Here is a 23,094-nt window from a genome sequence, read left to right as displayed (position 1 = left end):
ACAAGAGTAGTTTTGAATGCCAGCACTTTGGACGAATTCCAAATTTTCCCACTTGTGATGGTGGCATGCCCTGGGTTGGTTCTCAACCACTCAACTGGTTTACGACTGGTCATGGATGCCCTGCAACTTCTCAATGGAGTTTGGGACTCGCAAGATAATAACTTAATATTAGAACTGAAGAAGTCATCGAATAAAGAGCCGATTGGTATCATTGCAATGATTAAACCATCTTTCCATTGCCATAATCTCTTTTCAATGCAAAAACAAAGACACCTGATGCCAATAGAAATGCTAATTATCCTTACTAGGGCATGCCCGTACTATATCTATATCTAAAATTATATCCCCCCCCCCTCTATTTACATGAAATGGTTTGGTCCAAAGCGAACGGCTTGCGAGTGGTGACAATCCCCCCCCTCTATTTACATGCAATGGTTTGGTCCAAAGCGAACGGCTTCCGGAGTTTGGTAAAGAAATCGCCATCGCGTGCACAAACGCGCAGGAAAGCGAATGAATCGCAAATTCGTTTTTATTAGTTGTAAAACATAGTTTAACGCCAACATAGTTTGCAAACGTGAAATAAATGAATACGCTCTCAAATGTGCCATCCGAGGCAGAGTGTGCCCGCCACGTTCGGCACACGCGATCGTTCGCTGCTCTCTGATTGGTTGAATCGTTTTTTGGACATAGCTCGGTAAGTAATTGTCCGATTAATATGAAACCTTGAAAAGGCACATCCTCGGGTCCCCAGCAATATACCTGGCAAGTTTAAAGTATATCGGACCCGTGGTTGTCGAGAAACAGCGGTCACAGACAAACAGACGTACAAACGTACAAACGTACAGACAGAGATTACTGGAATTATAGATAGATGATGGAAAGAAGTTGCACATTCCGGTGTTCGGTGAAAAGGTTCTGAAATGGTGCTGTGTGCTGAACATGAAATGTTTTAGGAATGACTTGTTCCGAAAGTTGTCTCATTTTTTTGTGGACAAAATGCTCTTGCTGGTGGCTGATGGCTAAACTAATACGAATACAACTTCATTTGTTTGACAGAAATTCAAGGACTATCTGGATAGGAGTGGTTTAATTACAAAGCTCCAAGCAAAGCACGACCTCATGCAAAAAGCATTGGATGAAAGTATGTCACACACATTATCTTCGTCCTTTATGTATTCTTTGCAGAATTGGTACAGTTTTCAACAACACATGTATCTGCTTGTTTATAAAGTTATTTGATATCAATGTGCAACTATTTTGCTCCCTTTTGTCCATGCTCTGTTCTGTTCTTTCCATTTGCAGATGCCATGGCTGAAAGCAGTAGCTCTGGGTAAGTAATCGTATTGGGATTTTCTCAAATCTTTTGTATTACCATCTCTTTTGCTGGTTATCTAATTCCTGTCACCCGTTCCCCAAAGAATAGGAGAGGTTATTGTAATCGGTGTGTGCGTGCGGTGTATGTGCGAGTGTGCATGTGCGGTGCTATGCTCTGTAGATTTACATGTAAAGGATTGGGGTGCCCCCCCCCCTCCCCCCACCCCTACCCTGAACCCCCGGGACTATTAATTTTTCTTTTAACTGCCTAAAACCTGCCCGTGCATAAAAAGGAGTCGTCGTGCTGGTGAAGGCCGATGTCGGTCTGCGTTGGCGGACAGGTAGAACAATGAATGGCATCAACGAGGCATTGATGTTGATCTTGAGTTTCAGTGAGTCAGAGCGGGGTTAGGGGTTACTGAGCATGTGGGTGGGAACGACTCATTTTGACTCCTCAGAGGGAGAGTCAGGGTAGTGGTTAAATATCAAGAAGGGTATTCTCACTCGGAGAAAAGTGAAAATAACAAGGAACCAAAGAAGAAGTGAAAGAAATATGTTGGATCAATCATCATACTAAAATACGCCATCTGGTGTCTGTCTGTCTGACTGCAATATGTGCATTCATATTGGTTCGTATATCAAGCAAATGTTCGTATATCGAGCTTGATTCGTATATCGAGCAAATGTTCAAGAGAGTGATGCTCCAATCTCTGCTTGGTTTCACCGATCTTCTTGCAGAAAGAGCAGGAGATTCCATGGATCACATTCCCAGATGTGCAGTCAAAGGGGTCGGTGTCTTTGATACTGCTTTGGGTCCTGAGTTTGAAGTGGTTGTCTTGATGAAAGGGCAACCGTTACAGCGACTCTGTGAACTATTAAATGTTCCTCATTGGAAGTCAGAGGGCAATGGTCCTTTAAATCAGGGAATTTTGCAAAAACTCAACTTCTACAAAGCTTTTTGGGAACTCGTGTCCATTGATTAGCCCATCACGTGCACAGCAGGAGACGGTGTTTTGCAATCACGTGTGTGTGTGTGTGTGTGTGTGTGTGTGTGTGTGTGTGTGTGTGTGTGTGTGTGTGTGTGTGTGTGTGTGTGTGTGTGTTACTGTGTGTGTGTGTGTTACTGTGTGTGTGTGTGTGTTACTGTGTGTGTGTGTGTGTGTGTTACTGTGTGTGTGTGTGTGTGTGTGTGTGTGTGTGTGTGTGTGTGCGTGCGTGCGTGCGTGCGTCCGTCCGTCCGTCCGTCCGTCCATAACTTTTTACCATTTGAGCTATTGTCATCAAATTTTCACCAAAGCCTTATTATGATAACACAGAGAATGCAAATTAATAATTTGATCAAAAGGTCAAAGGTCAGCATCATGTAAAATGGTCAATTTTCACCCGATTGACCTGAAATTTAAAGAATTTGCATATGGGGATCACTGAATTGATTCACCAATCAAAAGCTACAAACTCATTGGGTTTTTTTTTTTTTTAATAGATCAAAAGGTCAAAGGTCGAGGTTACATAAAATCATCAATTTTCATCCAATGGACCTGAAATTTTAAGAATTTGCATATTGAGTCACAGAATTGGTTCGCCAATCAAAAGCTAGAACCTGATTATTTTTTAGATATTAAGCTCAAATGTCAAGGCTGCATAAAATCATCAATTTTCATCCAATGGACCTGAAATTTTAAGAATTTGCATATTGAGTCACAGAATTGGTTCACCAATCAAAAGCTAGAACCTGATTATTTTTTAGATATTAAGCTCAAATGTCAAGGCTGCATAAAATCATCAATTTTCATTTTGTATTTTTTAAAAACTGTTTTCATGATTTTGAACATACAAGAGAAGAAGAGGATGTCTGAATACAAATGGACACGGACAGGCTTTGCATTTTCAGATGCTTCCTTGTTTCGTTTGACTTGCATTTTCAACAATTGTTTGAATTTTCTTGCTCACATAAATCCTGCCCATTCAGTTTCTCTTATTTAGAATTTCCTGTGTCCTTGGAAGGGATATTCAGGGTAACATGTTTTTAATGAAGGATCTCATTGTTGTTAGTAATATTCAGAACCCCTATGAACGAGGGTAAGGTCATTGAGAAGTAAGTGAATAGAAGTTGTACCAAAGACTCTGCCCTGAGTAGTGCTTGTCCTATTCTTGGAGATTGGGTAGCAGGGCAGCCGTTTTTCATCTACCTCATGGAGCGATGTCCCTGCCCTATGCAAGTCCTGGGCTCAGCTGGCTCCGGCTGACAGTACCTGGTATGGGTCCCTTGTAACAGATCCGCACTGCCTTGAGGGGGAAGCCTCTTTGGCTAAGGCTGTGAGAAGGACACTCAAATATCAAACCGCACTTTAGGTCAGTCTGGCCCCGCGAAATCGTGGATAATGTGCCCAAGAAAGTCAGTGGTGGCACAAATTTAGGCATCTCTGCGCAGCATCTGCAGACAGCTGTGTCCACTTTGGACATCAAGGGCAGCCGTCATCATACCGAATACCTGGCCAGTCTGCTGCACCTATGTGCATCAGACCTCACGTTGCATGTACTGCACCTGCAGCCAATGATGCTCATAGGAATAGAGAGTGGGAGAGGGATAGCACACACCTTTATCACTTGAATCGCTTCTCCGTGCAGGTTTTCCTTTCATTAGCACCTGCTCACCTGCTCACCACCCGTTTTTACCTATTCAGCCATCGCACAACACACAATGCTTACTGAGCACGCCAACGAAGGGAAGAGATTCGTCAAAAGTGACGATTCACACCTTCATTGTTAGGGCGAGTATTAGCCTATAAATTACAATCGTATATGTGCCTATTATTTGTGTTACGTACGATTCTAAATTTTGACAGATTATTCCGTACTGACATGCACGTTAAAGTCCTCCACAATGCACAGCATCACCTCAATCCCAACCATTCCCATCATCCTTTCCAGTGTGTCCCTGAATTCCTGCTTCTCCATCCTAGACCTTCCCATTTGTGGCCCATATACTGATGTAACACACATAATTTGCATCTGTATCACCACCCATGCCATAACTATCCTTCCCTCCCACCTTTACACTCTGACCACCTGCTCGCTGATCTCTTCCGATACTATTATTCCCACGCCATCACTCCTTCCATCCCCACCCAGGTGCAACAGCTTTTATCCTCCTACCAACCTCCTCACTGTCTCGTTTCCATCTGGTTCCCTTTAAACACAACACTTCTAACCTTCTCTGCATCATTTCCACCATCTTGACCTCTCGCAACTCTATCCTCTCCTCTACCCCCCCCCCCCCCCCCACTCCCATTGATCCCACATTCAAACTGGTGTTGGGCTAGCGGCTAGGGTGCCGGCTTAGGATCCAATGGATCCTGGGTTCGAATCCCGGCCGATTGCTGAATTAACGCCAGGGGGGTTGACTCAGCCTGTCATCCTTCCGAGGTCGGCAAATTGAGTACCAGTTCACTGGTAATTCCCTGTTTGTCGTTAAAGGCGGCAAAAAGGGTTGGCGTCAGGAAGGGCATCCGGCCGTAAAACATTGCTTCAAAAAGGGGACCGAAAAACAACAACAACCACGGTTCCCGAAAAAGGCCAACCCCCGCTTTGCGGGGAAAAATGGCCTCTAAAGGTGGTTTTTATTCCGTTCATTCCCATTTCATCTTAATTTTAATTTTTCCACTTCTCCTTCATGCCAGGCTGTTTAATAATCTCAAGGGATGCAACTGCCAATTCCTTCACTTTCTGGAATTTCATTTAGCAACTAGGGCTGTCAGGATGGCCTAGAGGTACGCACACTCGCCTCTGAGCCATCTATCCTGAGTTTGAATCCCGACCCAGCTGTAAACTGTCATCCTGGTGTTTCACAGGCAGGGTGATTCATCTATGTGTGTGCCGTCCCTCGGCGTTAAACTGGTGTCCCGTCTGCTGGTATTAGTCGGTGGCAAAGTTGCCATTGTGTCCTTCGCAAAGAGTAGGCAAATAATCGGCGGCACACTGAAACAAATGACAAATTCCTGCCATAATCAGTATGAGGCACTGCATCGGCGGCACAGCCGTGCTCCCAGCAATGATGGAAACCAGCACCCGCAGGCTGCACATGAAGTGATGATGATTTAGCAACTCTCATTTCATTTAGTTGTTGTGTTGGATTAAATGGAGGTGGATAAAACTAGAGCAGGTGTAATCGATGTTATTGACCAAAGCTGAATTGTGCATCTATGAATAGGTTGTTTGTTTTAAGACTTTTTCTATAACTTCGCTGATGTTTGTGAGTCGGTGGATAATTGGCTAGATTGTTTTTAACTCAACTGGACAGTTCATCACATACAAAACCCTCCGACGTCCGTCGTCTGTGTCGTCGTCGTCTGTCGTCTGTCGTCCGTTAACTTTTCGACGTTAACACTCCAGCGTCCACAAATATCAACCGATTCTGATCAAACTTGACAAGCAGCATCCTTACCCCAATGACCAGGTTGGTATTACATTTCAGCCCGATCCGTTCTAAAATGGCGGACTTAGGCGACCATTTTGTTTTTGGTCATGAAAACGACGTTAACACTCTAGCGTCCACAAATATGAACAGATTTTGATCAAACTTATAATGTTTAACCCTTACCACACAAGGTAGGTTGCTATTGCATTCCAACCCGATCCGTCACAAAATGGCCGCCATAGGCCGCCATATTGTTTTCAGCTCAGAAACGACGTTAAGACTCCAACGTCCACAAATATTTATGGATTTTAATCAAACTTGGTGTGTGAGACTTACCACACAAGGTAGGTTGCTATCGCATGTCAACCCGATCTGTCACAAAATGGCCGCCATAGGCCGGCATATACAAGTATAAGGATACAAGGACCTTAAAATTATTACACAAGGTTGTTGGCTTTTCTTTTAAGTCAAATCTAGTACAGACAACTGACCTACTTTAAAGTTGTCCAGTCAGTTCAGTTGAGTTCTGCTTCCCTAGAAGCTCTAGTTTTTTTCTCCTCTTTCTTGTGCTGGTCAGTTTTGACCTTGTCTATGTAGATGTCAATGTTGTGGCTGTATTAGAACAGCTTGTTCTAGCTGCTTTGCCGTATACCTTCTTGTACTCATTAAAACCAAGGTCGGTCGGTCTTGTCTGATCCTGTTTTCGTACACAGCACATTGCTGTGTGTAGCACCATTTGCTGGGGGGAGCAGCTGTGCCGCTGATGCAGTGCCCCCTGTAGGTCAGAGCAGCAGCAATTTTTAATTATTTTCACGGTGCCATTGATAGTTCACTTAATCTACGCAAAGGACACCATGGGATCTTTAACGTTCCCCAACTAATGACAGCAGACTAATGTTAGCCCAGGTTAACGTCCAACTGAGGGATGGCACACACATTGATGCCTTGTCTTACCTGTGAAACACCAGGATGATAGTTTGTATCTGGCCTGAGATTCAAATCCAGGCGAGTGTTAATACCTCTAGTCGAGGCTATCCTGTCAAACACTTTTGGCGGATAGTAATGGAGGAGCGAGCTTTGTTTTTTTCTGTATGTGCCGAGTCACGATGTTGAAGATTGTGGTTAATTGGGTGCAGCACCTCATCAATTCCCTGTTCTTTTGCTGCCATCTGGCACAAAGGTGGTGTCGTACCATACATGTATTCGATGAAGAGTATCTTCTACGATCTACCTAAGTTATGAGAAGAGTATCTTCTAAGAAGTTATGAGAAGATGAGAGATACTCCCACTGTCGCTCTTTTATATAGTAGACAGTTGTTTCTGGGGTTATGACGTCAAGTAAGTTATGTCCATGTTAGTTTTTATCACCACTTGATGTCACTCAGTATGTAGCCATCTCCTTCATGACTTTGCCAGCTCGTTCAGTGGTGTACCTGTCAGAAGTTATTGTAGGTGGACGTCAGTCACTCAAACTGTGTACATTGTCTGCTGTTACATTTTGGAAATACTTCTTCTTCAAGGGGAATATATCTGCTGAAGGACAGGAAGCAGAATATTACATTTTGTCCTGTTCGTATGTTGAGGACTCTCAAGGCCACTCGTGCTGGACTTTTTATCACTGCACCCACAACTGGTGGGTTTTCTTTTCGTGTCTGCCTGAGACGGGACGTACCTTTTCCATGGTGGAATGCTGTCATTCATGTGTGTTTCATTCATAGTGACTGTGTCAGTCTGACTCTTCACTAGCCAATGAGTGAGTTCTTCCAGCTTAGCCACCATTGTGTCCACCTACAATACCCAGATGTTTACGTATAAGGAGGGTTTTTAAAAAAAATGTCTGGACTGCTGTTTTCATGTTCCATGAATGTTGGTGTCTATGTGTGATCCATCCAGTTTCTCCTTTTCATCCTCATAGTTATTTGAACAGCTTGTTTTACAACTGAGTTCCTTGCTGACCAATTCATACCCGGAAATGTGTTTCATAATTATCCATACCTGTTGCATTACTACCAATTTCTGTCGTGCAACAAAAGGAAGGCAGAATTCCAACAGCACAAAAGCTTAGTTGCATTCCTGTGATGTTATATTAGCTATTAGTATACATACATATTTTTTATTCTTTGTATGTTGTCATTTTCAGGATGTCTACATCTACAATGCAGAGAGTCAGGAAGCCTAGACCGCGTTCGGTGTTTAATGTCAAATTATTTAATGGCGATTTGGAAACTTACGTCAAGGTACTTGTAAAGCAGGCACCTGCCCTCACCGGCATCCCTCAGAGTACATTCATAATCAGCTGCGGTCTTTGCGTATGCCAAGCACTGCTCACCTCTGGTTTGAGCACGCTCTTCCTGGCACTGCTGTCTTGTTTTGCCCCGTCAGTCCTTCCTCTGCTTTTCTCATGAGACTAATACTGAGCCCCCTTTCCTGCATTCCAAATTGAGAGCCACAGGAAAATTGAGGTGCCGCGAGGGCAGATGCGCTTCCTGGGCAAACTTTTTAATCTCCCTTTTCCCTCTCTTTTATTCTGTCTCTTGCTCACTCACTTGTTACTTGGCATGTGGGCCTAATTTGCTGTCTAACACTCTGCCTGCAGTGTGAAGAGGACCCTTCGCTCCAGGCATCAGGTAGCCTTGCTTTTAGGGTATCCTGCTCATTCATCCCTGGCCGTAAAGCTTCTCTGCCTCCATTTTCCTTTTTGTGTTTCTTCCTGCCACCTGCTGCTTTGAACATGTTTGTTCGCTTTCACATGCTTGCACATTTAGAACACACACCTATTTTGTTCCTTTTAATGATTTGTTCCTCACAACAAAACACTGCAAGATTGTTGGGCTTTTGACCAATTTTGACTATTTTTGTTGTGCTTTTATGTCTGAGCACCAAAAGTTGACAGCAAAGTGTTGCGGCATTGTAAATCCTGCATTTAACTTCCGTTCTGCACCAAACCAAATGATTTTGGCCCATACACAAACATAAGTAAACCATGGTTTGTGTGGGGCTACCACTGATACCTGAACCATAAACTTTACATATCTCTCTGCCCTAATGCAAGGAGCATACAATCTGCACAGAACAGAAGCTTCAAAAACACTGCTCATCATCAATTGAGCGCTGTTAAAAAGGATCTCGTTTATGGAGGTTTGCCAGGCCTTTGATCGCATATTGGAATTCTGTTTGCAGGACTCTGGTCAAGCTGTACCACTTGTCGTTGAGAGCTGTATCCGTTTCATAAACCTCTGTGGTAAGACCAAGACGTCTTGGCTGACGGTATAATGATGGTTTCAACGGTTAACAGCCCATTTAATGTGAATCCATGCCATCTTTTGCGGCCATTGTTGAGCTGTTCATGTATGTATATTTTTTGTACGTGTTTCTTTGGACAGGACTGCAACACCAAGGGATATTTCGTGTTCCTGGGTCACAAGCCGAAGTGAATGAAATAAAAGACGAGTTTGAGAAAGGTGACCGTTTGTTTTATGTCTTTCCTTTGCTCTTTACATACTTCTTCAAATAAAAATGAGAAATCATACTTTGAGGAAAATGTAATGTGAGCAGAAATGGTTGCTGTGAAGCTTTTAACTGTTGATTACATTGATTATTTAGTTCTGTACCTGTGATTGGCTGCGATACAAAACCACAGATTGTATCGGGCACCTAATAGATGCCTAATAATTTAACTATTTAAATAAATTTGTGTCTACTGTGTATGTATATATGTATGTATGTATGTATATATATATATATATATATATATATATATATATATATATATATATATATATATATATATATATATATTTGAATTACGTGGTGGTGAGGTGTTTTGAATTACGTGGTGGTGAGGTGTTTTGAATTATGTGGTGGTGAGGTGTTTTGAATTACGTGGTGGAGCGGTGTTTTGAATTACGTGGTGGAGCGGTGTTTTGAATTACGTGGTGGTGAGGTGTTTTGAATTATGTGGTGGTGAGGTGTTTTGAATGACATGATGGTAAGGTGTTTTGAATGACATGATGGTAAGGTGTTTTGAATTACATGGGGGTGAGGTGTTTTGTATTATGTGGTGGTGAGGTGTTTTGAATTTGGTGGTGGTGAGGTTTTAAATTATGTGTGGTGAGGTGTAATCGTCCCAAATTTCCAGTCTGCACCGACGCCTTCCCTATGTATGTGCTGAGGGGTTCTTTTTTGGAAAAAAAAAAAAAATTCAACCTAAATCTTCAACCTAAATTGCCTATAAAAATGTAATATCACAAACACAACAAATACATTTGTGCAAAATAATTGTTTGTATTGAAGGAGCTGGGGCTCCCACGTCGATCGGAAGAATGGACGCGACAAAAAGCTGGAATTCATCCGAGTTGCTTTAATCAAATCAAACACTCAGGCACTCTGAAAACCCGTTTATCGGGCAGCAATATATATCTATTATCCCGGGGGGTTTGCCCAGGCCCGGCGCCAGGGGGCGTGGCCCAGCGTCCTGGCTGCGGCCTGGCAAGTTGAGGGCGAGCCTGCCCGGGCGTCCTGGACGAGCCCGGCATGGTGATCGCTCCGCGTCCTTGATAGGTGCAAGGCGATTGTGAAAACCCAGCGGCAGCCGCTACAGTATCATGATTGGTGTAAATCATGACAACACAGCAACTCAGGTACAGTCATTATTCTCAGCTAAAATAAGCCCGTTCCTCAGTAACGACGCGTGGTGACGCGGGCGCAGTGCTGACTGACTGTGTGTATGTATATACACACACACACACACACACACACACACACACACACACACACACACACACACACACCTAGATAGATACAAAGATACATACATACATGCACACATGCATGCATACCCCTTGAGCGGCGTCAAAAGATCATATACTGTACTGAAAAATACAATTACGGGCACATTTTAAAACGTTTTTTTAATGAAATTTTGTACTGTCGGGCCCCAAAAATTGTGGGGGATATGTTCAAGCGTTATGGAGTGTTACAGGGGTGACGTCACATAGATGACGTCACACAGATGACGTACTGGTCATGAAGGTTTTCTGGAATTTTTAGGGGCGGTACACACCTTGTTGGCTTTTTAAAACTTTAACACCTCAAAAATTATTGGAATTTAAAAACACTTTCAGTTCTTTGTTTATGACGTCAAAATCAATCTCATCACATCGACACAAATTTTATTTTGCTCATTCTGTGCACCTTAAGCTAGTGACCCACCTTAACCTTCAAGCCAGTACCAGGCTTCTATCTATCTATCTATCTATCTGTGTCGTCACACACATTACCTCAACAGATGCGATCTTCAGAAGAACACTGCAATAACAATATAAATCGAGAAAATTGCTCGTCCCTTTATTTGAATTACATGCATGATGGAAAACCCTTCTATATTTTCATATATTCAGCCTTGAAAAGTTGGGGTAACACCGAAATTACATTCACAAACCTACATTTACTATACAATTTTCTCGTCCCTTTATTTGAATTACATGCATGAAGGAAAACCCTTTTATATTTTCATATATTCAGCCTTGAAAAGTTGGGGTAACACCGAAATTACATTCATAAACCTACATTTACTATACAATTTCTTCGTTCCTTTATTTGGGAGGTATATAATGCCACAGATCGCTGCCGCTGATCGCATTGCCATGGACCGACACCCGGTGCCTAAAGCTTTAGGCCTGCCACCAATGCTGGCTTCACAAAATTGTGGCACATGATTTTGATTGTGGATTTTACCATTATTATGCATCTGGCAGATGGCTCTAACTTGTCATCTTTGGCTTTTCAAAAAAAACATTTTTACATCATGGGGGATTTGTATATTGCAGCGTGTGATTCATGGATACTGTGGGATAAATTTGTATGAAGATTATGATTTATATAAAGATTATGCTGAATGTTGGATTGTGTTGCGTGAATCTACACCACAGGAGAAGACCCGCTGGCTGACGATCACAACATGCATGACATTGATTCTGTGGCTGGAGTCCTAAAGCTTTATTTCCGTGGACTCAAAAACCCACTGTTTCCCAGAGAAAATTTCTCAGACTTCATTGCTTGTGTCCGTAAGTTACTGGTACTTGTATGTTGACATAAATCTCAGAAAACTGGCATTTTTGTTGCCCATTGTCAAAACTGTTGCTCTGAATGCGAATTGCTGTGATTGGCATGGTTGATCAATTTTGCGAACATTAAGAGAAGTGCATTGCTCTTGTGCTCTCATGGGTATCATTATATATTTGTAAAAAAGAAAGAAAACTATTTTTTTGTCCAAGCATTATACAATAAAAAAGAATGCCATCCCGCGATTGCCACAGCTGCTTCACAAGATACACCTTTTGCTATTTCAAACCCTACATGCCTTCCTCTAAAGCTGCAGACATTCACCAGTAGTACATACATGAGAAACCCAATGCTACACACCCCCCTCAGCCACCGGACTGGTTTCATCACTTGTTGGCGAGTCATCAGCGACAGCGTCGGCAGAAATGCACACCGAGGCTCCCAAGCATGTACCACGTGCAATGCCAATAGCAGTTAGCAAATAAATAACAGAGCAAATGACAACTCTCACCTGTAATTGGATTTAATATTCAATCAATCGATTACCCCAGGTGGCTAGGATTTCCATAAATTAAAGCTTATGTTCTTCCAGCCAAAGAAAGCTGTAAAGAGCGACAAAGGAAAGGTACAGTGTTAACTTTGTGTCTGCTTTTCTTAGTTGCTTTATCTAACTCTCTTTGGCTGGAAGAGCATGTGGGCTAATACATATAGTAGAGGACCTGGCTTAGACATGTATGCACATAATTTAGGAGAGGATAACTCAACTGCTATAGGCTAATATGACCCAAAGGAACAACTTGGGATGTGTGCCAAAATCTCTATCCGGGACAAAAAGCCCGAAAATGACCACGCCCTTTTAAAAATGACCACGCCCTTTTTCATCAGAAGTGCTACTTCCGACATAGCTGTATCTTCGAAACCGTTGGAGCTACAGATTTTCTGAGGTGCTCAAAATGTTCAGAATGGCCATGTTTAGGTGGATCATAGAAGAATGTAAAATTTCTAATTTGATATTTTATGAGAAAATGGCTAAAAACCGTTAGGTCAACTTATTACCATACAACTACCTACATTAACCCTGGTGTTGGGCTAGCGGCTAGGGTGCCGGCTTAGGATCCTAGGATCCTGGGTTCGAATCCCGGTCGATCGCTGAATTAACGCCAGGGGGGTTGACTCAGCCTGTCATCCTTCCGAGGTCGGCTAATTGAGTACCAGTTCACTGGTAATTCCCTGTTTGTCGTTAAAGGCGGCAAAAAGGGTTGGCGTCAGGAAGGGCATCCGGCCGTAAAACATTGCTTCAAAAAGGGGACCAAAAAACAACAAGAACCACGGTTCCCGAAAAAGGCCAACCCCCGCTTTGCGGGGAAAAATGGCCTCTAAAGGTGGTTATATATATATATATATTATTACCTACATACTGGAATTGCCATATATTTATAACAGTTGAGTTATCCTCTCCTAATTATGTGCATACATGTCTAAGCCAGGTCCTCTACTAATTAATATAATCATTCAATTATAAACTAACAAGACTGCTTCATAGCACCAGTGCTACAAGATCCGGAGAGAGTGAAACAGTGAGAGAACGACTTTTCCATCCAGTGTCACAGAGATAATATCTCACTGAAGTACAGCGAAATGGTAAGACAAGCTTTAATTTATTTACTTAGTCTTATATCTGTGGCTTCTGTGGGTTAGAAAAAGTAGAAAGGCACCACGCCACGGTAAAGGGAGGATGCAGTTAAAGGAGACGCATTTTGCAGTTTGCGCATGTTACAGTACACCCAGTACAGTACAGTTGTGGTTCCACCTCTACCGCGGATTAGAGGCCAAGAGGGGTCTTTTGTTTGAGGTGGAAAATATTTGATGGTAGAGCAAACTTTAGTCTTAGCTTTGCCTAGCAATCTAATAGTAGTATAATTGTATTGGTGATCGTGATATCCCATGCCGATCGAGAATTTGAAACATGTTTATTTTATATTCAGGACGAGGTACCTCTCGCTGCTCCTTGTGCTACACCTAAGCCGATCAATCTCGAGGAGTGCATCCGATGCCAGAAGAAGAAGCGATCTGAGTACCTCTCTAGTGGTGAAATCGGCAGGGGGTATATTGTTTCGCTTGCCAAACAAACAGAGAGTAATGACACTCGAGCTGCTAGGGTTCTTCAACTGACAGTGCAAGAGCAGGGTATCATACGAAGGGTTCGCAGGGCCTTGGTGAGAAAGGTCCCCTTAAAGAAGCTTGATCCGCCCGTCAAGACATTCCATGACTTTGCTATTGCCTTGACATCTATGGTCACCAAAGCTGGGCACAACTGTGATGAGATCCACATCGTTTTCGACACTTACAGAGAGGACAGCATCAAGAATGGAGAGAGGGGGAGAAGAGGAAAGTCAAAAGAAATGGTTGTCCTTGATGTGATATCACTGAACCAAAATGTTCCAGTGGTATTAGAGAACTTTTGGTCGTCTTCCATCAGCAAAACTGCTTTCCAGGCATTCTATGTTGAGTAGCTCACCACCAATACCAAGGCACCAAACCTCTATACCTTGGTATATCACCACAGGCATGGATGGTGTCAGCTGGGTGTGCTTCTCCATTCCCTCGGCTCAACTGCACACACGAGGAAGCTGATGACAGGATGATGTTCCATTGTTCCATGTGCAGGACATTCTAAGTCACCGGTCAGGACCTACATCCATGACGCTGTCATCATGTCACCTGTTATACCACATCACAGTCAATTGGAGACATCTTGGCCTCTAAGAGCTCTGGCTCGTACGTTGTCATCACGCCTCGACCTCGAAAGGCTGAGCGATCCATGCGGGTGGTTAGTCTCCTGTAGGTTGGGTCCGTCCGGCATTTTCGATCTGGGGGGGAGGCATGGATGGGCCGAGGTTCAGGGCCCCATCCCTGCGCGGGGCCTCGCGGTCCCACGCATGATGAACCCAACCGACCACGGTCGGAGCACGGCACTTGCCAGGGTGCGCGGCTCCGAATTCTCCTACCTCCCCTTGAACCTCGCCGTTCACCTTTACCACCACGGCGCGGCAACAACCATACAGGGTGGGGGCCGGCACGAATCGTGCACGTCGGTCCGTGTGACACGGCCGTGGCATCGAGCCCCGCCGGTCCCTGTTGCACACAACTCACCGAGGGCTCATGTCGGCTATCCGTCGCGCTAACCGCTACCCCCGGTCGGTGTCGATGCTTGAGCCGCGTTCTCACCACTCGCGACCCACTCTGCACTCGCACACCGAGGCGTCCTCACGCCTTCCATACACTCCGCTACTGCACACTCTTTTTCTACATTCTCTGGTGTGCATTCTCCCTCACACACCGTACTCGCACCTGCACACCTAGGCGCACTCATACCTTCCACACAATCCGTTACACACTCTGTAACACCCACGGGTGTGCACTCTCCTGGTACACACCCAATCACACGCTCTGGTGTGCACTCCTGCACACTCTGTAGCACACTCTCCTGTTACACACTCTTCCCGCACACTCCATCATACACTCGCGCACACACTCGCGCTCCGGTGCACACCTTTCTCTCACACGCGCGCCAGTCGCCCTCGTACACCGCACAATGGACCTTTCACGACCGCCCGGGTTTCGTTTCTTTCACAAGTGCGCCAAAACCTTTTTCGCGCCGAACACATTCACGCCATTAATTCTACTCACCTTGGGGGCCTCTTTTTCTGCCAACACCTGCAGACTTTCCATTTTGTTAGCAAGCACGACATCATGATGCAAATGCAAACTTTGTGCGGATTCCATTTCTACCTCCCGCGATTTATTTCCTATTTCTCCCGTCTCCTCAATTTCAATTATAATCATTTCTTCGACGACCGCCGGCACGCATAAAATTTCGTCTTCCAATTCGACCTTCTCCGGCACTCCCGACATTTCTTTATCCAATTTGATGATCGCCGGTTTTCCTACACCCCGCGTCGCGATTTCTCTATCCCCGGTCAACGTAGCTGCGCTCTGCCCTACCTCGTTCTCTACGCGCTCCTCACACCGCGTCACCTCGTCACGCACCAAGGTGACTCCCTCGCGCTCCTCACACCGCGTCACCTCGTCACGCACCAAGGCGACCTCCTCGCTCAACATGCGTCCAATGTCCTCCCCTCTTTCTTCCAATTCCCGGGTGAATTTGTCACTTTGGGCATCCATTTTGGTTTCCAACCCTTTTAACCAAGCTTTCATTTCCTTCATAATTTTGGCCAGGTATGACCCAATTTCGAGCCCGGTCTGCACAGCGGGCCAGGCTGCCACCGCCACGTGCGAGGCGCCGCCATTGTCTTTACCAGCTGCCGCACCCTTTTCAGCTTCCATTACCAACTGTCTCTGCATTTCGTCCTGGGTCATCAATTCTACCTTATCTACCCCCACCGGCATTCGACTACCTTGGCTAGCCATGGTACGAATACAATTTGGCTTTAATAACTAAATTTCGGTCCGCTCGCAATTTGGGGCCAATTCGTCCAAAAAAAATTTGTTAGGGTTCCAAATCCCACTCCCGGGCACCAATTGTTACAACCAATATGCACAATTGGTGTCCAAAATTTTGTCCTGGGGTTCCAAATCCCCACTCCTGACTACCAAATGTTACGGTTCTCCACCGCCCTTCTTCCCCTTACCAAGGGGGGATTAAGCCCCTTGTTCTTTCTGGGCTTGGCGGAACCGAGAGACATGAAACGCCTCTTCCGGGCAAACGCAAGGTAGGGTTTCGAGACCAAGTCTCGCGCGTACCTAACTCCCTGCGCCGCCACGGAAGCGGGGAAGCAAGCCTCGCACGAGCCACGTGTGATTTGGGGTACACCGAGCGGATTGAGTACCACGTGGTCCGTGCAGTCACCGTTAACTATTGGACCCCGATTCGAGCGGTTCTACTCATACCATGCTTAGCCAATGAGGAAATCACGAGAACGATCGAATGGAAAGGAAGAACACAGGTTTAATTATTATTCCCACACGTATGTACAATGATCGGTAGACGCAGAGACACAGAGCAGCACTTAAACAGTCTTATTCTTAAACTCCAGACTCGGGCCCATCACACTCACACAGGGAATTGCAGGCAGGTTTATGTTCAGGCCAACCGCGCCAACGTGGTCGTCCAGGATCGGCCGCGTCCGGCTCTCCACGGTCCCCGCACGTCCCGCGAAGAAGGCCAGCAGGCGGTGGAAGGATCCTCGTAGCGCGTCTCCCGAACAAACGGCAGCCGATGAGGTAGGAAGGAAAATACGTGTCTCTCAGCGCGGCTGGCGTTTACACAGCGCGCTATCACTCGCGCAGCTCAATGCACTGTACACGGCTCGGCTCCAAGCTCAACCGATCATTACTTTCACATGAGCGCGTATCCCGGTTCATGTGCGTCTTTCTCCACTTAATGCCAACTCAGTCCTCTTACTGCTCTCTTCAATCCAGCTGCTCGCGAGTCCTTTTCGTCAGTCCTCTTACTGCTGCGAGTCCTCCTGGGGGCTTTGCGCAACGGGTTATATTGATACGCCCCGAACCTCCTCAAACCTTCCAACCACGCCCTGTGATGCAGTGCTGCCGCCACACCCTCTGAGCCCTGATTGGCGGCTCGCGCTTACCGTCAACTTCTCTGCCGCCCTCATTCGGTCCCGCCCCGACCCTCCTAGCCGGCCTCGTGTTAATTCGTGCCAAAATGAATCAAAGCCGGCACAAAGAGGCATGTGGCTAGGGAGGCGGGATAGTCATTGGAAGTAGGAGTAGGACCTATTCTCCTTACTCTAATCAACACAGAACTAACATAGGAAAAGGAAAAAGCTCACAAATACGAAGAGATAACTACACTATCGCGAGGCTACATGGTGTTTGTGAGCATGGTATATATATATATATATATGTATATATATGGTATGTATATATATATATATATATATATATATATATATATATATATATATATATATATATATATATATATATATATGTTATATATATTATATATATATATATATATATATATATATATATATATATATATATATATATATATATATATATATATATATATATATATATATATATATATATACAGTGGAACCTTGACTTACGAGTTTAATTCGTTCCGTGACCGAGCTCGTAACTCAAATTGCTCGTATCTCAAATCAAATTTCCCCATTGAAATGCATTGAAATGCTATTAATCCGTTCCAGCCCGCCAAAAACCACACCAATTTTTTTTTAAATATACAGTATATATAAAAATATCTCGCGCTTTATATTTCACCTGTATGCAGCATACAAGTTGGCAGGATGGCCTGGACTGGAGGTACGCACACTTGACTCTAAAGTCTAAACTGTCCAGCCTGGGTTTGAATCCCGACCCAGCTATAACCTGTCATGGGTGAATCACAGGCAGGGTGATTCATCAATGTGTGTACCGCTAAACTGGGCGCCCCGTTTGCGTCCCATTAGTTGTTGGATGTTAAGGATCTCACCGTGTTTTCCACAAAGAGAAGGCGAGCTATCGCCGGCATTCTGAACAAGTTGTGGCCTGGCATGCTCTTCTCCTCTGCCGTTATATACGTCCTCCTCGACACCTCGCTCATGTTTTTCGACGATTGCGTGTTTTATATCCAAGCACATCATCCTCTTCTTCTTCTCAGTACTGCACTTGCCACTCACTTTCTTAGGCCCCATGGTTAAAACTAAGAAATTTTCCGAAATAACCAAAATGCGGAAAAAAAAATGCAGCGCTGTACGACAGAGATACGTACTGTACTTGCACGGCAAGATAACCACGTGACCAGAACCCACCTGGCGGCGTGAACTCGAAATAACCAAAATGCGAAAAAAAAAATGCAGCGCTATACGACAGAGATACGTACTGTACGTGCACGGCAAGATAACCACGTGACCAGAACCCACCTGGCGGCGTGAACTCGAAATAACCAAAATGCGAAAAAAAAAATGCAGCGCTATACGACAGAGATACGTACTGTACGTGCACGGCAAGATAACCACGTGACCAGAACCCACCTGGCGGCGTGAACTCGAAATAACCAAAATGCGAAAAAAAAAATGCAGCGCTATACGACAGAGATACGTACTGTACGTGCACGGCAAGATAACCACGTGACCGGAACCCACCTGGCGGCGTAAACTCAAAAGAACCGAAATGCGAAAACTAAAATGCAGCGCTATACGACAGAGATACGTACTGTACTTGAACGGCAAGATAACCACGTGACCGGGTGGCGAAAGCTCGTAACTCGGATCTCGGCTCGCATCTCAAAGCAATAAACCGCCGGAGCGACGGCTCGTATCTCGAAAAACTCGTAAGTTGGGGCACTCGTAAGTCAAGGTTCCACTGTATATGTTATATATATTATATATATATATATATATATATATATATATATATAATAATAATAATAATAATAATTCATTTATTTTGTATAGCGCTTTTCCAGAAGCCCAAAGGCGCTTTGACAGAGTGGAAAACATAATGCATAACAATACATGAAAACAACAATTGCAAAAAGACAAGAATCAAGAAAACAAACAGCAGCGATATACGGCATATATATAAGACAAGAATCAAAAAGACAAGACAAGAATCAATAGGGAAATATTTAAAGCAAAAGGAGGGAGAAGGAGAAGAGATAGTCAGGGGTTAAATGCTGTGGGTTGAATGTTGAATGCAGCGTTGAACAGGTGGGTCTTTAGTGATGTTTTGAATGTGGTGAGTGAGGAGGAGTCTCTGATGGTGTGAGGTAGTGAGTTCCAGAGGGTGGGAGCAGCGATGGAGAAGGCCCTGTCCCCCCAGGATCTGAATTTGGTCCGGATGGAGGGGGTCAGGAGGTTGGTACCAGCAGAGCGGAGGTTGCGGGTGGGAGTGTGTCTGGAGAGGAGGTCAGCCAGGTAGGATGGGGCCAGGTTATGGAGGGCTTTGTATGTCAAGAGGAGGATTTTGTACTGGATTCTCTGGGGGATGGGGAGCCAGTGAAGCTTGTAAAGGACGGGGGTGATGTGGTCACGGGTCCGGGAATGAGTGAGTAGACGGGCAGCGGAGTTCTGAATGTATTGGAGTTTATTGGTGATTTTTGAGGGTGAACCATAGAGGAGGCTATTGCAGTAGTCCAGACGGGAGGTGATGAAGGCGTGGATGAGGGTTTCTGCAGCCGTGGAGGAGAGGGATGAGCGGAGACGGGCAATGTTTTTCAGGTGAAAGAAGGCTGACTTTGTGATCTGTTTAGTGTATTTGTCGAAGGAAAGGGTTTGGTCAAAGATGACGCCAAGATTCCGGATGTGAGGGGAGGTGGATACTGGGATACCGTCGATGTTGAGGGCAAAGTTATGGGTGGATTTTGTGAGCGTTTTTGGGCCAATGATGATTATTTCAGATTTATCACAGTTAAGCTTGAGGAAGTTGATTTGAAGCCAGGATTTTATTTCAGTGATGCAGTTTGTCAGGATAGAGTGGGTGTCGGTGGAGACGGACTTGGTGGAGATGAAAAGCTGGATGTCATCGGCGAAGCAGTGGAATTGGAGACCATGACGGCGGATTAAGTGACCGAGCGGGGACAGGTAAAGGATGAAGAGGAGGGGGCCAAGAACTGAACCTTGGGGGACACCTTGGGGGAGGGGAGCAGTGGGGGATTTGCAGTTATTGATGGAGATGAACTGGCATCTGTCAGAGAGGTATGATTTAATCCAAGAGAGGGCAGTGCCGGTGACGTTAAAGGTGGATTCAAGTCGGGTGAGGAGGATAGTGTGATCGATGGTGTCAAAGGCAGCGCTGAGGTCGAGGAGGACGAGAATGTTGAGGTTGCCAGCGTCAGAGGAGAGGAGAAGGTCGTTGGTGATTTTGAGGAGAGCAGTTTCAGTACTGTGGTTGGAGCGGAATCCGGATTGGAATGTTTCATACAAGTTATTGGCAGAGAGATGATGTTTGAGTTGAGTGGCTACAGCGCGTTCCAAAACTTTTGACAGAAAGGGTAGGTTGGAGATGGGTCTGAAGTTGTTTAGGGTGTCAGGGTTTAGACCAGGTTTTTTTAGAATGGGGGTAACAGCAGCAATTTTGAGGGAAGGTGGGACGATGCCTGTAGACAGGGAGGAGTTTATTGTTGCAATGATAAGTGGAGAGAGAGCAGGGAGGGAGGCTTTGACAAAGCCGGAGGGGATGGGGTCAAGAGTGCAGGTGGCAGTTTTCATTCCTATGAGGAGTTCAGAGAGGTCAGTAGGAGAGATTGGGGAGAACCGAGACAGGGGATGGCAGGACAAGGGGGGGCAGGTGGTTGGAGGGGGAGCGGGTGCGGCGGTGGTCAAGCTGTTGTAGATGTTGTCAATTTTGCGTTGGAAGAAAGAGAGGAAGGAGATGCAGTTGTCTACTGTGAATGACTGGGTGGTGGTGTTCAGGGGGCGGAGGAGTTTGTTTATTGTCGAGAAGAGTGCTTTTGGGTTTCCGGAGCCAGAGTGGATAATTTGAGAGTAGTAGGCAGAGCGGGCGCGGGAGAGGGCATCTTTGTAGTGTTGTATGTGGTCCTTGTAGGCTTGGGAGTGAATTGTGAGACCCGTTTTATTGCGGAGTCTTTCAAGTTGGCGAGCACGAGTTTTCATCAGGTGGAGTTCAGGGGTAAACCAGGGAGCAGAATGGGTGAAAGAAACTGTTTTGGTTTTTACAGGCGCAAGCTGGTCAAGGCAGGAGGAGAGAGTGTGGTTGTAGTAGTCAGTGAGGTCGGAAGGGGTGTGGAGGTCAATGAAGGGAGAAGTGGACATTTTTTCAGAGAGGGTGGATGAGAATGAGGTAGGTGAAAGAGCGTTTAGCTTACGGAAGTTGATTGTGCGATAATGCCTTGGTGTTGGGGCGGGGATGTTGATGGTCAGAGTGATGGCTAAGTGGTCAGAGAGGGTGAGGTCGGAGCCATAGAGATGGTGCAAATTTAATCCAGTGGAGCAGACAAGGTCCAAAATGTGACCACGGATATGGGTAGGAAAGTCGACATGTTGAGTGAGGTTAAAGCAGGTGAGTAAATCAGTGAAGTCAGTGGTTATTGTGGAGTCAGTGGAGTCCATGTGGATATTGAAATCACCAAGGAGGAGGATTGAGGGGGAGAGGGAACATAGCTGGGTCAGAAAGTAGGAGAAGTCAGACAGGAATGATGGGTGTGGTTTGGGAGGGCGGTAGACGACAGCCATGACTGACTGCGTGTGACCAGAGAGTGTTATATATATATATGTTATATATATTATATATACTAGGACGTGCCCGTACGTGGGTGCCCGTACGTGCGTGCAAAAAAACATGCGTGCAAACAACAACAACAAAAAAAAACTTTGAAACCACGTGGCAGTAACGACCACAGAACCCCCCCCCTCTATTTACATGAAATGGTTTGGTCCATTCGCAACGACCACAGAACCCCCCCCCCCCCCCCTCTATTTACATGAAATGGTTTGGTCCATTCGCAAAGCCAAAGCGAACGGCGAACGGCTAAATCGCCATAGCTCGGTAACTACTTGTCCGATTAATATGAAACCTTGAAAAGGCACATCCTCGGGTCCCCAGCAATATACCTGGCAAGTTTCAAGTATATCGGACCCGTGGTTGTCGAGAAACAGCGGTCACAGACACACAGACATACACACAGACATACAGAGATTACTGGAATTATAGATAGATATATATATATATATGTTATATATATTATATATATATATATTTATATATATTATATATATATATATTATATATATATATATATATATATATATATGTATATATATACAGTGGTACCTCGGCTTACGAGTGCCCCAACGTACGAGTTTTTCGGGATACGAGCCGTCGCTCGGGCGGTTTGTTGCTTTGGGATACGAGCCGAGATCCGATGTACGAGCTCAAAAAATTTATTTTTTTGAATTTTCCGGTTGTGGCTTCCGGTTCCGGTCACGCGGTTATCTTGCCGTGAAAGCATCTCTGCTTGGATATAAAACACGCAATCGTCGAAATACATGAGCGAGGAATCTCCTTGCTCCAGCCGGTGACGTCATCGGCGGGGATCCCCGCCTCCAGAGTGGCTGGTCACGTGACCGCCAAAGCGTGTCGCGCGTGCGGGTATAATGAGCTACACCTGTGGATCACGTGACCACGGAAGCACGCCTCGCTTGAGAGGCATGGCTTTCGGTTTGCGTTTTGCTTTATAAGGCGCGATAAATGGGCTTTTGAGTGTTAGCGGTTCATGGCGTTGACGGTTCATGGCGGTTCATGGCGGTTGACGGTTCATGACGGTTCATGACGGTTCATGGCGTTGA

The 23,094-nt window shown here is 45.1% G+C and overlaps 1 protein-coding gene across 4 annotated transcripts in view; it reads left to right on the top strand.

Annotated features, from left to right (window-relative positions):
- LOC137437815 (SLIT-ROBO Rho GTPase-activating protein 1) overlaps window positions 1–23,094 on the top strand; it is a 174,966-nt gene that overhangs the window by 106,340 nt on the left and 45,532 nt on the right. For 3 of the 4 annotated variants that reach the window (XM_068132461.2, XM_068132463.2, XM_068132464.2), the window contains 6 exons: window positions 1,057–1,141; window positions 1,303–1,330; window positions 7,872–7,968; window positions 8,912–8,972; window positions 9,115–9,192; window positions 11,662–11,796. In XM_068132461.2, coding sequence (XP_067988562.2) covers window positions 1,057–1,141; window positions 1,303–1,330; window positions 7,872–7,968; window positions 8,912–8,972; window positions 9,115–9,192; window positions 11,662–11,796 — 484 coding nt within the window. Of the gene's footprint in view, window positions 1–1,056; window positions 1,142–1,302; window positions 1,331–7,871; window positions 7,969–8,327; window positions 8,359–8,911; window positions 8,973–9,114; window positions 9,193–11,661; window positions 11,797–23,094 lie in introns of all 4 variants that reach the window. The other variant, XM_068132462.2, reaches the window with a different exon arrangement.

The sequence above is a fragment of the Myxine glutinosa genome, chromosome 12, assembly GCF_964187855.1.
Source record: "Myxine glutinosa chromosome 12, kmMyxGlut1.1, whole genome shotgun sequence".
Taxonomy (NCBI): domain Eukaryota; kingdom Metazoa; phylum Chordata; class Myxini; order Myxiniformes; family Myxinidae; genus Myxine; species Myxine glutinosa.
Note: the sequence above shows the minus strand (reverse complement) of the source record. Positions and strands in the feature narration are given on the sequence as shown.